This window comes from Anopheles gambiae, chromosome 3, assembly GCF_943734735.2.
Source record: "Anopheles gambiae chromosome 3, idAnoGambNW_F1_1, whole genome shotgun sequence".
Taxonomy (NCBI): domain Eukaryota; kingdom Metazoa; phylum Arthropoda; class Insecta; order Diptera; family Culicidae; genus Anopheles; species Anopheles gambiae.
In genome coordinates, this window is record NC_064602.1 from 23,749,170 (window position 1) to 23,762,649 (window position 13,480).

The window sequence follows — 13,480 nt, forward strand, 5'->3', positions numbered from 1 at the left end:
CTCGCCATTACTACCATGTCCCTCCCCCTCCCCCCCCCCCCCCCCACCCTATCAGAAAACGTGTGGTACGTACAGGCATTTCAACTTTATAATGAATCTGTACGCTCACCGATCAGTATGCAGCGTAGCGTAAAATATATTGTCAAAAAAGCCACCCCAAAATCGATCCAGAAACGCGCGACACACACACACACACAGACACAGGAGTATGAATTGCATAAAAGCTGATAAGCTACCAGTTTTAAATTATAGGCGCACCCAAGCCTCCGCCCCCCCCCCTCTCCATCCCGACCGAGCGTGATCGTTCACTGCCCATCCGTGGGCAGCCAGGGATCACCGGACAATGAATTAAAATTTTTAATGTACACATTCAATCACAGCGCTCCCGATTCTATCGGCTTCGATAGAACCGCTCGCAACCCATCCCTAGAACGCCCCTGCACCATGCCCGCCGGATTGGGACGAGGTACACCTGTCGTTCGGAATTGCATACACCCGTTTGCAGTCACGCAGGCAGTCCCACGCACAACACGCCGGGTTTGTCCGGGAGGGACAGCCGTCCGACAGCCCAAATGCTGGCATCATCGAACACCTCGGACGCTCGGACTGGACTAGTGCTGGCCTGAATGGGCAGGGGGTTTGCAGCACAAACGAATACAACAGCAGTGTGACAGCAGCAATTACGGATTCACCGAAAATTTCAACGCGGACATTTAATCAATATCATTTTAATGCGCACAGATAAAAATAACACATAAATCAAATTAATCTTGAAATCAAAAATGCTCAAATTAACACATGTTCGGTGCGCAGGACTTTGGTGCAGACGCACTACGCTTTTGGTGAAGAGAACAACACTGAACTGTTGGTAACAGTTGACAGTTGGAATAATGTAAAGTGTATTTACATTATCAAGTTGAATTGAAATACATTTCAAGCACCTCAATCAGTATAAAACAATATTAAGAAGTTGATGAATAAAATTAACAATCAAAATATGATCACCAAAAATGGAAAAGGTGTATTTAGTGATCGTGTTGCTAATGACAATACAAAACTGATTTTTAATTCATTTTATCTGACACAATAATTAAAAAAACGAATTATTGAAGATATTTTTTAACAATGTGAAACATTTTCTGCAAATAAATATTACATTAAAAATAATTTGTATCCTACCCTTGCATTAAAATGTATCCACAATTGCATCGTGGTAACATTTCGTAAATTCTAACTTCATAACTGCAGATATTGAGAATTTAATTTTAATAATTTGTTATTTCTTACATGTGATTCAATGCAAAATATTCTGGAATACAATATCCAACACAATAAACCATATTTGAATACCTAATGTACAGATTATAATTATAAAACATAAAAGTTATTTTCGCTTTCTTTGGATTAGGGACTTAATGGATCTAAATTTATAACGAAATGAAAATTTTCTTACTACAAATAACTTAAAGTTTAAACAAATTAAACAAACAAAGAATTCTTCAAATTGACACCAACAACTGTTCACCCAGAATAAGACCATGAAAAAACGATAACAGTCCTTGCAAATCATACTACAACTGATTGGTGTCATGTTGTCGATCGTTTCCTCGTTTATGATTTTTCTACTTCCTGCCATAGGTGAAACTCTCACCTCACCTGCTAGAACATCGATGGCTAAAGGTGAACAACGCTGACACAACATCGACACTGATGGCCCATCATGAAATGGTACCAGCGTTCGATGCTCCTGTTTTTTTTTTTGCGTCGAATTTGCCTTCTTGTTTGACATTTTTTTGCACATCACTCTTTCACTATGCACCCTGTGCTGTGGGTGCCCAATTTCTTTCACGCTCTGGAAAGAATCAACAAATTTGCCTTGGTTACGTTTACTATCCGTTCTCTCTTTTTTTTCTTTCATTTTTTTCCTTTCACTGGGAAATTGGTGGATCAAGTGGAAAGCCAGCATGATAGCGGAACAACAACAACAAAAAATGCTTCCCCTAAAGGTATATTTACACAGAAACTGTTGGTTGGCTCGAAGAAAGACGGAGTGAGAGTAAGAGAGGTGAATCGCGGCGCCGTATGCCTGTTATTATTGATGGAATGTGATAGACTCAATTAACCTATGCACCTGATGCACCGTTTTCGGTGGTCCGCCGGTTACGTTATTTAAGCAAAACAAAATGTGGCAAACCAATACCACAGCAAGCGGTGTGATGGCCTCAAAGAGTGCAAGAAGTGCGAGAAAAAAACAAATGAAAATTTCATCAAACGAACAACAAAAAAGTACGAAAGCACACTACAATGATATGCACACAACGAACAGTGCAACTTTTTGTGTTTTTTTTTAGAGACAGCATGAATCAGTTTAACGAGCGATGAAAATTGACGAGATCAAAATAAATTGGATTCACGATCAAGCTTTTGCTTGGGGTTTCCCGGTAAAACAGGTGGCCAATGAATAAATTGGATGGTTTTTTGTTTGGCACAAAATTGTTTTAAATGATACATTTGGGGAGTGGGGATAAAATAAACAAAATTCATACATAAAATAAATTTATAGTATAATAAAAAATAAATAAAGAATAAAAATTAAATCAAAACATAATAAGCAATAATGGATAAAATGAGCAAAGAATACTTAAACAAAAAATAATAATTGTTATTATTATTATTATTGTTATTATTATTATTGTTATTATTATTATTATTATTATTATTATTATTATTATTATTATTATTATTATTATTATTATTATTATTATTATTATTATTATTATTATGATTATTATTATTGTGATTATTATGATTATTATTATTATTATGATTATTATTATTATTATTATTATTATTATTATTATTATTATTATTATTATTATTATTATTATTATTATTATTATTATTATTATTATTATTATTATTATTATTATTATTATTATTATTATTATTATTATTATTATTATTATTATTATTATTATTATTATTATTATTATTATTATTATTATTATTATTATTATTATTATTATTATTATTATTATTATTATTATTATTATTATTATTATTATTATTATTATTATTATTATTATTATTATTATTATTATTATTATTATAAAAATAAAAATAAAAATCTACAAAAAATCTACAAATCTACAAAAAAATCATTAATAACTCTAATTAACAAAAACTTTTTTAACAAAACATGATAAAATAAAGATTTTGAATCAATACTTCCGTATAAAATGTTCAAAAAATTAATTTAGAAACCAAATTATGATAATTTAAACATAGGTCAATAAAACTAAAACATGCACATTTCGGCTTTGCTTCAATATGAAATAGGAATACAATGAAAAAAAAACTACAAAAGCAGTAATCGTTCAAACATTTCATGCAAGCTCTTACAAAACAATGTAAAACTCTAAATAAATCAAAATATACACACCTACAAACAAGCCCAATATAATGGCTAGCGGTTGTAATGTTTGCATAGTAAATCCATCTCGCTGGAATGACCAAACGAAGAAGAAGAAAAAAACCCGTGCTCGTGAGTGTGTTGACCATTTTATCTCCATATGGTACCGAGCGGGGCGAATGCCATGTATTCATGGCATGTAATGAATAATCCATCATTCATTTGTTTGATATTTTCGTGTACCGTGCCCACTGCACAGCGATCCGCAGATGTCCGCCGCACGCACAGCATCCCTTGGGACGGTCGGGTGCCTTGTGTGTACTTGTAAATGTAGTTGCGCGGCTTGCCCGGAACAGCAAAATCGCACAATGAAGTGACCATCGCGCACTGATGGATGCAGAGCCATTGTCGCGAATGATGGATGCCACTCGGCCCCCCCTTCACAGAGACACACTGAGGGGGAGAGGAAGAGAGAGTGAGTGACCGACCGCACAGGGCAGACGCAAATCTATCGCGTCTGTCTGCGGTTAAGTCACTCAATCCTTCAATTGCACGCTAGGATTTACGTGCCACGGCACGGCTCGGCACGGCTCTGCTGTGTGTATTCTTACCACACACACACACACACACACACACACACACACACACACACACACACACACACACACACACACACACACACACACACACACACACACACACACACGCCCTTCCCCATCCATCGAAATCCAATCGAGCTCTTCAACGCGGCGTCATAGTCCCAACATTCCCCAATCATGCCTTGCCACTTGATGGGGTATTGCATCGTCGCATAAAACCGGAACCATATCAAGCGTGGCATAACTCAAAATGATTTGTTGATTTTTGCCCAACCTGTCCAACGGGAACAACGGGGACACACTGCACAGACGACTCACCAACCGGGGTGTGGGCAGGTTTAGCAGTTATTGTACCTACACACAAGGTAAACGTTTGTGCTTTATATCCTGTCAGCACAAATGACCACAGACAATGTACAAGGGACAAGTCGCGTGTAACCACAAAACATACCGGTGAGTGAGTGAGATTTAGGACAGTGCTGGTGAGGTCCAAAAAAAATAGCCACAAAGGTGGGTGAGCCTTTGAGAATCCTAGTTCTTGCTGCACAGAATGTGCTCTTAAGAGAATGCTGCTGCACGTTACACTGTCACGTTCCTCCTATCAATCATTAACTAATACTCACGCCTAAAACCGTTAGCATCGTTTCATCTAGAACGCGTGTATCTCTGTTACGTTCAGCACTGTCCTGTTGCAGTTCGGTTCATTATTTTCCCATTTTGTGAAGGTCACCCACCACGGCCCGTTGCATTACTTTTGCGCTCGTTGCGAACGATTATCATGCGTGCGTGTGTGTGCTCTTGGCCACGCCATCACCAACCAGTCATACCACCAGTTGCCCCCCTCACCAACACCCTAACCGAAACGTGCAACCGCGCATCCTTGCTCGTCATTTGCAAGAGCATCATCATCTCTCTTCACCGACCGAGTAGTTTAGCACCAATGTTTGCATAAGCCATGATGCCGTAGCCACCCGCGTATGCACCTTGCAGTGTATGATGCAGACCACCCAAAAGACAAACGCGTAGGCGCAAACCCCCAACGTTTTCTCCTGGCCCTCCCCAACGTCGCGCGGACCGTGACGTACGTGGCTGCTCAAAACCAAACACTCAGGTGTCATGTTGACGCGGAAAAACAAACAGACAAGTCCTGGAGTCGTGGATATGGGGATACGCATCCTTCTTCGCTTAAACGGTTTTGCCCGTTTTTTGCACCTTTTCGCACCCCGTATCCGTGTGTCCGTCATAAATACCGCACCGTGACGAATCCGGCATTCGTCCGCAATACGGCGACAAGGGTGAGAAGGTGTGCATGACTGCACAGAGCGACGGCTGCCGGCGTGACGAATGCTTGTGGTTCTTGCCCGGTTCGGCACGCCGTATGCAACTATGCATCGTGGTCTGGCCACGATCCAAAGCCGTAGAGAGAGCAGCAAACGCAAAAATTAGCGACGTGTTGCAGGTCCTGCGTTTGCATAGCGCACACACACACACACACTCCCTGGAGTGGATGATGCACAGATGGAGAGAGCTACTCAGGGCCATGCACACTCAAAGCCAGCATGCCAGCAAGTCCTCGACGTGGTCGTACTACCTTTGCGTACCTTGCGAACGAGTGCTAGGGCCAATGGAATGGAGAATGCAAAGCAGTGCAGCAAAAAAGTGCACCGCCAGTGCCATAGAAGCACACGAGTGACTGACGAGTTGCGATAGTGAAGGTTTACCACTAGGCGAACGTAGACGACGGATCGCATACGCAACAACACCAAAAAAAAACTCGGGGCGTATGAATCAGCTCGACGATAAAGAGACCAACTGACTGACGGCCAGCCTAGATGCTCCGGATGCGGACAGCGCTACTAAATAGCAGCCACCGATAGATGGCATAGCGTACGCACACACAAACACACACACACACACGCATGACGCATCATGTATCATCGTCAATCTGTTTGCGTATGCAAGTTACTCACGGTGCAAACTGCGTGCAAGCGAGCAAGCCATGACTCCTGTTGCTTCGGCTTTTTGTAGCAAACAAACAAGCGTTTAAGCGATTAGGATAAACATCAACAACTACTGCTGGTGTGTGTGTGTGTGTGCGTGTGTTTTCGGAACAAGGATCAAATTGGGGGAATGCTTATAAAACAAGCTTGTTCAGGGTGTATAATCGCTAGCACATGGCATCAAACCGGGGGGATGAATTATGAATGGAATGAAATCAGGACACGAATGATGCAATGATAACACAAACTTGTTGGCATTTGGTGTTAATGGAGTAGCGAAACATACTTTCTAGAAGGAAAAAACGCACACATTAGTGACAATTTTGACACTTTGGCGATAATACAAGCCACACGATTTAAAACTTCTCCGAAACGGGATCCATTAACAACGGCATCTCGTGCTCACCACCACCAGCGCCACAGTCTCCAATGGATCGTTCAATGATGCGACCTACGGATGGAAGGCTGCTGCCACCTTGCTGTGGCTCCCGGGAATGGTGGTCCTTTTTGACGACAGCTTCCGACTTGGAGGTGGTGGCCACCATAAGCGTTTCGATTGCTTCGTGATTGACCGATGCCATCGCATCACTGTGTGTCCTTCGCAAACTGCATCCAGCTCCCTTCTTTTTGGAGGTTTTGTTCTCCAGCTTTTTCAACCTTTCCAACAGTTCATTGCGGCTAGATGTTTAACAGAGTTAATGTTATTGGAGTTTCTAGAATAATAACAATTAAATACATACGATTTCACAAGTGCACCCAGTTCCCGCTGGAGCTCGTTCATCTGTACTGCGTAGTCTCCGATTTGTAGGTGCAACTGTTCCACCGTAGACTCCAACTGACTATTTCGATTGCGCTCCGAGTCAAGCTGCATCTCCAGGAACTCACAGTGTTCCCTAAATCAACAAGAAAATACAATCCATTCGCAATAAAACACTCAATAATGCTCCAACAGTGTACATCCAGTCACTCACCTGAGGCTCGCCAGTGTCTTTGGGCTCTTCTTCGAGGCCGACGCCGTGTCGGAACCATCATCGTCCACGTTCGCCCCCAGCTTCACCAGTATCTCGTGGCAGGCTTCGTTGGAGATTTTGATATTATCGCGTATGTCGAACTTTTCGATCGACGCGTTCATGTTCAAACATTCCGTAAGAAACTGGGCCGCCACATCGGTCAGCCCGCAGTTGCACACGTGTATCTGCCGCACCCAGGCATCGTCCTTCAGGACGTCGGTCAGCTCGAGCAAACCGTAGTCACCGATCGCCGGGTTGTGGCTCAGGTACAGATATCGCAAACCCATTAGCTTATCCTCCTTAATGTCACCGTACCGCAGCGACTGCTCCCAGCTCGTGGCGTAGCGCTGCATCTTCTGAAACTTGATCACGTCCGCCACGGCCTGGCACCCTTTAACGGTCAGCTGGCACGCGGTCAGATTTAGGAGCTGCAGGTTGGGCAGAAACTTTATCTCGGCGCACAGCGCTTTACAGCCGTCGTCGCCGATCGAGCAGCGGGCAAGGTTCAGCTCGGTGAGGGAAGTGTTTTGCGACAGCCCCTGGAGACACCGAGCAAGAGAAGGGAGAGAGTTAATCGCAACATTCACTAACCAGCAATCAATCACGGCCCGATTCCGGACCTACCGTTATAAGCGTACACAGCCGTACACCTGCCAACGGGAAGCCTTCGATCGTGAAGTGCTCCACCACCTTGTTGGTGCGCAGAAAGGTCGCCAGCGTTTCCACCAGCTGCTTGAAGGTGCGTTTGTCTATCAGTGGGGTTTTCTCCGCACCATTCCCTTCGTGAACGCTGTGAGGCACTAATCCATCCGTACCTATGTTTCAAACGCAAAGGAATTCCCAATTTTTTATGAAAGAACTACAACATATTACATCTCGCCACAAGTCGTTACCTTCCGTGTAGGTTTTTCGCAAACGCAGCGCCACATTGTTCAAGGAATTGTCCTCCCGCAGCGCGTCTGTGATCAGCTGCCAATCGTAGCACTTGAACCGATCACCGTACACGTCCAGGAAGGATTGATTCTTCTTTTTAGTTTTCACTATTTCCGGCAACGGATGGAAGTTCTTCGCGCGGCACAGCGCTAGGTAGCGATGGTGAAAGTCCTTGGCGCGCTGTCTATTGCGACGCTCGCTGCGGCCGGCGGGCTTCCCATTCGTGCTGTTCGTGTTGCTGGACATCTTGTGCGGGCTTGCTTGTCTGTATGTTGAAGAGCTCGACACTAAAATGCAAGCAGCACGGAGAGATGGTGCAAATGAAGACAACCTACAAGGCTACTTTGATGAAAGTCTTTCGCTGAGTGCATGTTGCCTGGGAAGAAGATACCGAAACTGTCCTTCAAAATGTGTCTTACAGAACCAAAACATACAAAATGTTTATTGAAGTGAAATAATGACCTTCAGTTTTTAAAACTTATATGAAAGTTTGTTAATTGTAAGAAACTTTCTAGTCTCTTATAACTTTTTCTCAAAATGTAATGACCATTAAAGTAATTTAAAGGGTGTTTTTTCCCCATGATCCAACCATCAAAATACCCATTCACGCGCTAAAAGCAATAAAAAACAACCCACTCAACCGCCCGAAAGGGCGAAAAAATAAACTTCCAAAAATATTGACCAACTGTACGACTGCTGCCCATCACCGGCAAGAATAAGAATATCCACCTCCCTGGGCGCTCTTCATTTGCTGCTGTCTGCAAACATCTTCACTTCGTGTGGCTGTCACCGTTTAAACGCTACGAATCTTTCACTGCCCCGAAACCAACGACAAAAATACATGTCAGCCATGTATCACCCGCTCCAAACTGCCCTCTTCGCAGCCTTCCCCACCACACCACATTGATGATGAACACTTTTTAAACACCGTTTGGCCACCGCACGCCACGGCCAACAATTCTGTCCGTGAAAAACATTAGAATTCAACACACACTAGGGAAAAAAACCCACCACAAATCATGGTGCGCTACGTTGCACGGTGTATTTTACTCTCACTTAATTTGATGTGGCCATGTCGGTATGCTACCGTACATCATTCATCAAAAAATATTTCAATTTTTCATTCGCACCCTCACGCCCTATCTGGCTCACTGTTTCGTGGTGGTTTATTCTTGGTGATGTGTTGTGCATTCCGGACGGCTAAATTTACGTTACAGCGACACAACAACGAAATCACGCGCCCGCGGGAGGAGGATTTCCGAATCTTGTGGCGCACTTGATGAACGTAATGGCCGTTCGTCTCGGTTTCGTCAACATTGAGTAATGGAAACGATCGGCTTGAATAATCAAAATATTTTAAGAAAATGTATTTGCAGCAATTAACGTGTTACAGTTACAAATCGTTGGACTTCTCTCCCTCATTGGTTCCCTCTTGGATAGTTGCTTCGCCTTCCATTTCCTCAACGCTCCACGGTTTCAAATCTTCCAACCGCGTCCTGGGAGCAACTCCCATCCGCCGCAACATGCGCTTATTTTCATAACTCACCAAATGTTCCATATTCGTGCCAACGCTGATGCAAACCTTATCCCGCCGTTCGCGACCCTTCGTCAGCACTTCAATAAAGCTCTCCATCTCGGGCAGATAGTGCGCCCGCAGCACATCCTGAGCATCCGATTCAGCGCGCCTATAGTCAGCAATATCAGTGCCATGTTTGCTGACCAACTCAGCCCGATCCACACTCTCATCAACCAAGACGGCGGCATCCTCCTTCTCCGCCGGTCGCAGCAGTTTGTGCGCACCGACAAAGTCAGCCGCTGCCAGGGCAATGTTTGCTGCGATCGCTTCACGCTTTTCCGCATTGTACTTGCGCCGCTCCACCTCCGGGCGCATCTGACGGGCCATACGCTCCGGGCTTACGTTGCGCCGAGCCATGAGCTTCCTCAGCAGCGTTTGAAAGTGTCTTGCTTGATACTTCTGCTCCAACCGTTCGCTCAGTGGCATGCGCTTTTCAAGCTCTTGCATTTTCTTCAACCGGACCGCATCCGTGCCAGTGTCCGGTGCGTTCGCTGTCACGCGTTCCGCTTCCTGCTGGAGTCTGTTTTCGCGCGCATCAAGTTCGGCTTGAATTTTCGCCTCGATCGTAGCGCCATTGCGATCGTAGTAACCCTTCACCCAGGTTGCTTGGTTCGTTTTGCGCGTTAGCTCATGGTTCATCATGCGCTGGAATGTTTCTACCTCATCCGGCAGCGGGTTGACAAAGGTCGGGGCTAGCTTGAAAATACGAATGTTTGCATTATGATCCGCAACGGCCAGGCAGTTGCGGGCGCTTGCCAAACGGTGCTGCGAAATGGTTGTAAGTGCTTCCGAGCCTAGATTCAAGCAAACAGTCGCACGGAATGTTTTCACTGCAAAAATGGCAAAAAAGGCATACAATTAGATTGCTTTTACAATCTTTGAAGATCGTTCACCCTTACTCACAGCTCATGTCCCATATTTCAAAGTCACCATTGCTCAGCCCGATGAAAAACACCGACACGCGGTCCAAACTCCAACGGCACGCTGTGATCATTTCGGCTTTCTTGCGCCAAAACACGGGCGAACTCTTGTCGTCCTCAGCCCAAATCGCAAGTACATTGCCTCCGATCGAGAGAAACACACTGCGGCAGTGTGGATTGCGTTCCAGCGCCAAAACTGGCCCATTGTGGATCTGCCCAAACACGTGCTGTACCTTCACCGGCTCATCGTTTACCAGCGCACCCTGCTCAAAATCGTACCCTTCCCAGGAGCCCTCAATCAGCTGACCCGTGTATGATCCAACCTTCAGCAGCATTTCACACCCCACCGGCACCGGTTGCTGCTGGTGTTTGACGCGCACCGTGAGCTCCGTCACCGTTTCCAGCGGCATCGACAGATACACCGCTTCGTCGATGACCACCGACAGGATGGGCAGCTCGCAAACCAGCTTGAACGTAGGAAAGAACAGATTGTTCACGCGCTGGTACATCGTCCGGTCGGCCTGCTGGGCGGTCTTGCTCGCCGCAATCAGCTTCTGCAGCGCGGGCATCGTAAACTCAAGATCCCAAAAGCACACGCTCCCATCGAGCGCCGTCGTCATCATGAACCGGTAAAGCTTGTCCGCGTGTGACTTCAAGTGCCCGGTGCTGGTGCAGTAATAATTCCGCGGCAACCATTTGACACACGTAATGGCAGCACGGGACGAATGCTCCAGAGAGCTCACCGCAGCAGGATTCACCTCCCGATCGATGCGCTCCACCGCAGGGTAATCCATCAGATGGCGCGCCTGTTTGCGATACTCACTCGCCCCCCGGGCGTCCCTGTTCGCCTGCTCAACGCGCTCCAGCTCGCCGCCCAAATCCCACAAAACAATCTGCCCGTTCGCGAGTCCGCCCACGAGCAGCTCGCCGTCGTACGGGCAGAACGCGACAGCCGTCACTTCGCGAATCGTTTTCAGCTCCAGCGCCGGCTCCAAGCTGTCCTCGAAGCTCCACAGCAGTACGGTGCATTTTTCAAACGTCATCCGCCCGAGAGCATCCGCCCCGGCCGGCTGCTCCGATTGATTGTGCTGCTTGTTAGCGTGCTTTGCCGGCGTCTCGAAGGTATACGACGCGACAAAGCACCCCGACAGCTCCGGATGCCAGTCCAGCGTGCGAACGGTGCGCCCGCCGCACAGCGCGCGGTTCATAAACGACAGCACCTCGTCGATCTGCGGCGTCCGATAAGCGGGCACACGCGCCGGCGAAATACAGTCGTACTCGTTCCGGTACAGCTCAATCAGGTTAAACTGAGCCTCGCCCGCCAGGCGCTCGGTGGCGTGCTCCAGCCAGGTCGGTGGAATCAGCGACGGATCGGTCTTACTGCCGGCCACATCGAGCAGGTACTGGGTGGCGGCGTGCGACGGGAAGGCGGGCTCGGTTTGAAGACTTCGACTGCATGCCGGTGGGCGCACTTGCGTACCACGATCCGTTATTCTTCGCGGGATGTTGATCGGTTTCCATTTGAACGGGAGCAGCTCCACGTACCCATCGCGTACACTGGGCGCGCTGCGTAACGACAGCGTTTGATTGATCCGTCGTATCGGGAGGACACTTTGCGCCTCCGTTGCCACGCTGGATTCGTCCCGTGCTCGCTTCTCCTTTGCTATTTCCTGCTCCACAGCTCCATCGGTGCTCCATTTGCGTCTCGGGCGCTTCAGCGTAAGCAGCTCCAGCTTTAATCGTTCCAGAAGCTCCAGCTTGCGTACGATTTCACTCGCTTCGTTAATTTCTGCCGCATCAGAGTACAGTAGGAACGCATCCTCTTGCTGTGATGACTGATCCGGGATGTATTCTACTAGCACGAAGGAGTCAGGTTCGAGCAATCGTAGTGATTCTTCTACCTTCGGGACAGCCGCCAACAAGCCTTTGGTGAGGCATTTCTGCAGAGCTTCCTTCCTGACCGCCTTCCACGGATGTTCGTCGGTCACATTCTTCCCAAGAGCAATGCCAAGTTCGCTCTGCAATTGATTACTGTTTACCAAGGAGATGTAATAACAATACAATTTGCTATTGAAGCTCTGTTGCTTTTTAACTTACCTAAGAAATAGTTCCGTTGTATTCTGAAAGGATCTTAACCTGTCCCATGCTTCCTGATCGTCGAATCCGAAAATTTCCTGAAAATCTTCATCTTCAAAGAATCCACCCTTGACGGTAATGTCATCCGTTGCTTTACTCATTGCGTGAAATACTCCCCACGAGAGCTGCGGCAGAATGCGTGGCTGCTGCGATGAAGAAAAGTTCCTGAGTGAGACTTGGTTACCATGCTGTCAAACGATTGCTGTGTGCTCCCCCTCCCGGGAGTCTGTCACACACTTTTGCTTCTTCATTAATACAAAATCGATAAATAACGAGAACTGTATCGCTAATGAGCTTCTTTGTGGCGCAGTTCAAATTATACAGTAGTGGCAATAAAAAAGAAAGCTTCATTACACACTTTCCCACACGCTTTTTTCGCGGGGACATGTGTTATTGCTTATCCGAAAGGTAGAAGGGGGAAGGCACAATATCATGTTTTGATTGCCACCGCATATCAAAGTGCTATAAATTATACACATTAAATTGATGTTTCAATTACACTCGCAGGAATCCCCGATTCAGACGGCATGAAATTTAATTAATGATATGTAGATTATTTATCTAATTGATTTGGCGACTTTAATGAGCCATGCCCGCACAAACGCGACGAGAAAGCCATGTGTTTTCCGCGGTGCGAAATCAGGCTGATATGATACAGCGGTGCAGCGGCCCAATTGCACTGTCCTTTTTTTTGCAGATGCCGGGAACATGTGTATGCATTCGATGCTTCTGCTTCTGCTGCTGCTACTGCTGCTACCGCCAAGTGTTTCATAGCTTTCTCTCCAACCCCAGTTCCCAACCTTTTGCCGATCGATGCATTTTTATTATTTTTCCAATTGTGTGTTTCGCCCCGCTCCTCCTACCAATCGAACATGGTTTTCCATTTTTCTCATT

At 45.9% G+C, this 13,480-nt stretch overlaps 3 protein-coding genes across 3 annotated transcripts in view; 1 reads left to right on the top strand and 2 right to left on the bottom strand.

Moving 5' to 3' along the window:
* LOC1279986 (protein tiptop) overlaps positions 1-13,480 on the top strand; it is a 175,856-nt gene that overhangs the window by 86,635 nt on the left and 75,741 nt on the right. The window lies entirely within an intron of this gene.
* On the bottom strand, positions 6,242-8,287 carry LOC1279984 (protein Cep78 homolog). The gene is made up of 5 exons (XM_319776.4): positions 7,915-8,287; positions 7,646-7,836; positions 6,983-7,560; positions 6,752-6,904; positions 6,242-6,689 (listed from the first exon to the last, which is right to left on the bottom strand). The coding sequence occupies exons 1-5, from the start codon at positions 8,198-8,200 to the stop codon at positions 6,368-6,370; spliced, it is 1,530 nt and encodes a 509-aa protein (XP_319776.4). The 5' UTR covers positions 8,201-8,287; the 3' UTR covers positions 6,242-6,367.
* LOC1279985 (dynein axonemal intermediate chain 3) lies at positions 9,293-12,251 on the bottom strand. The gene is made up of 2 exons (XM_319777.5): positions 10,434-12,251; positions 9,293-10,360 (listed from the first exon to the last, which is right to left on the bottom strand). The coding sequence occupies exons 1-2, from the start codon at positions 11,656-11,658 to the stop codon at positions 9,348-9,350; spliced, it is 2,238 nt and encodes a 745-aa protein (XP_319777.5). The 5' UTR covers positions 11,659-12,251; the 3' UTR covers positions 9,293-9,347.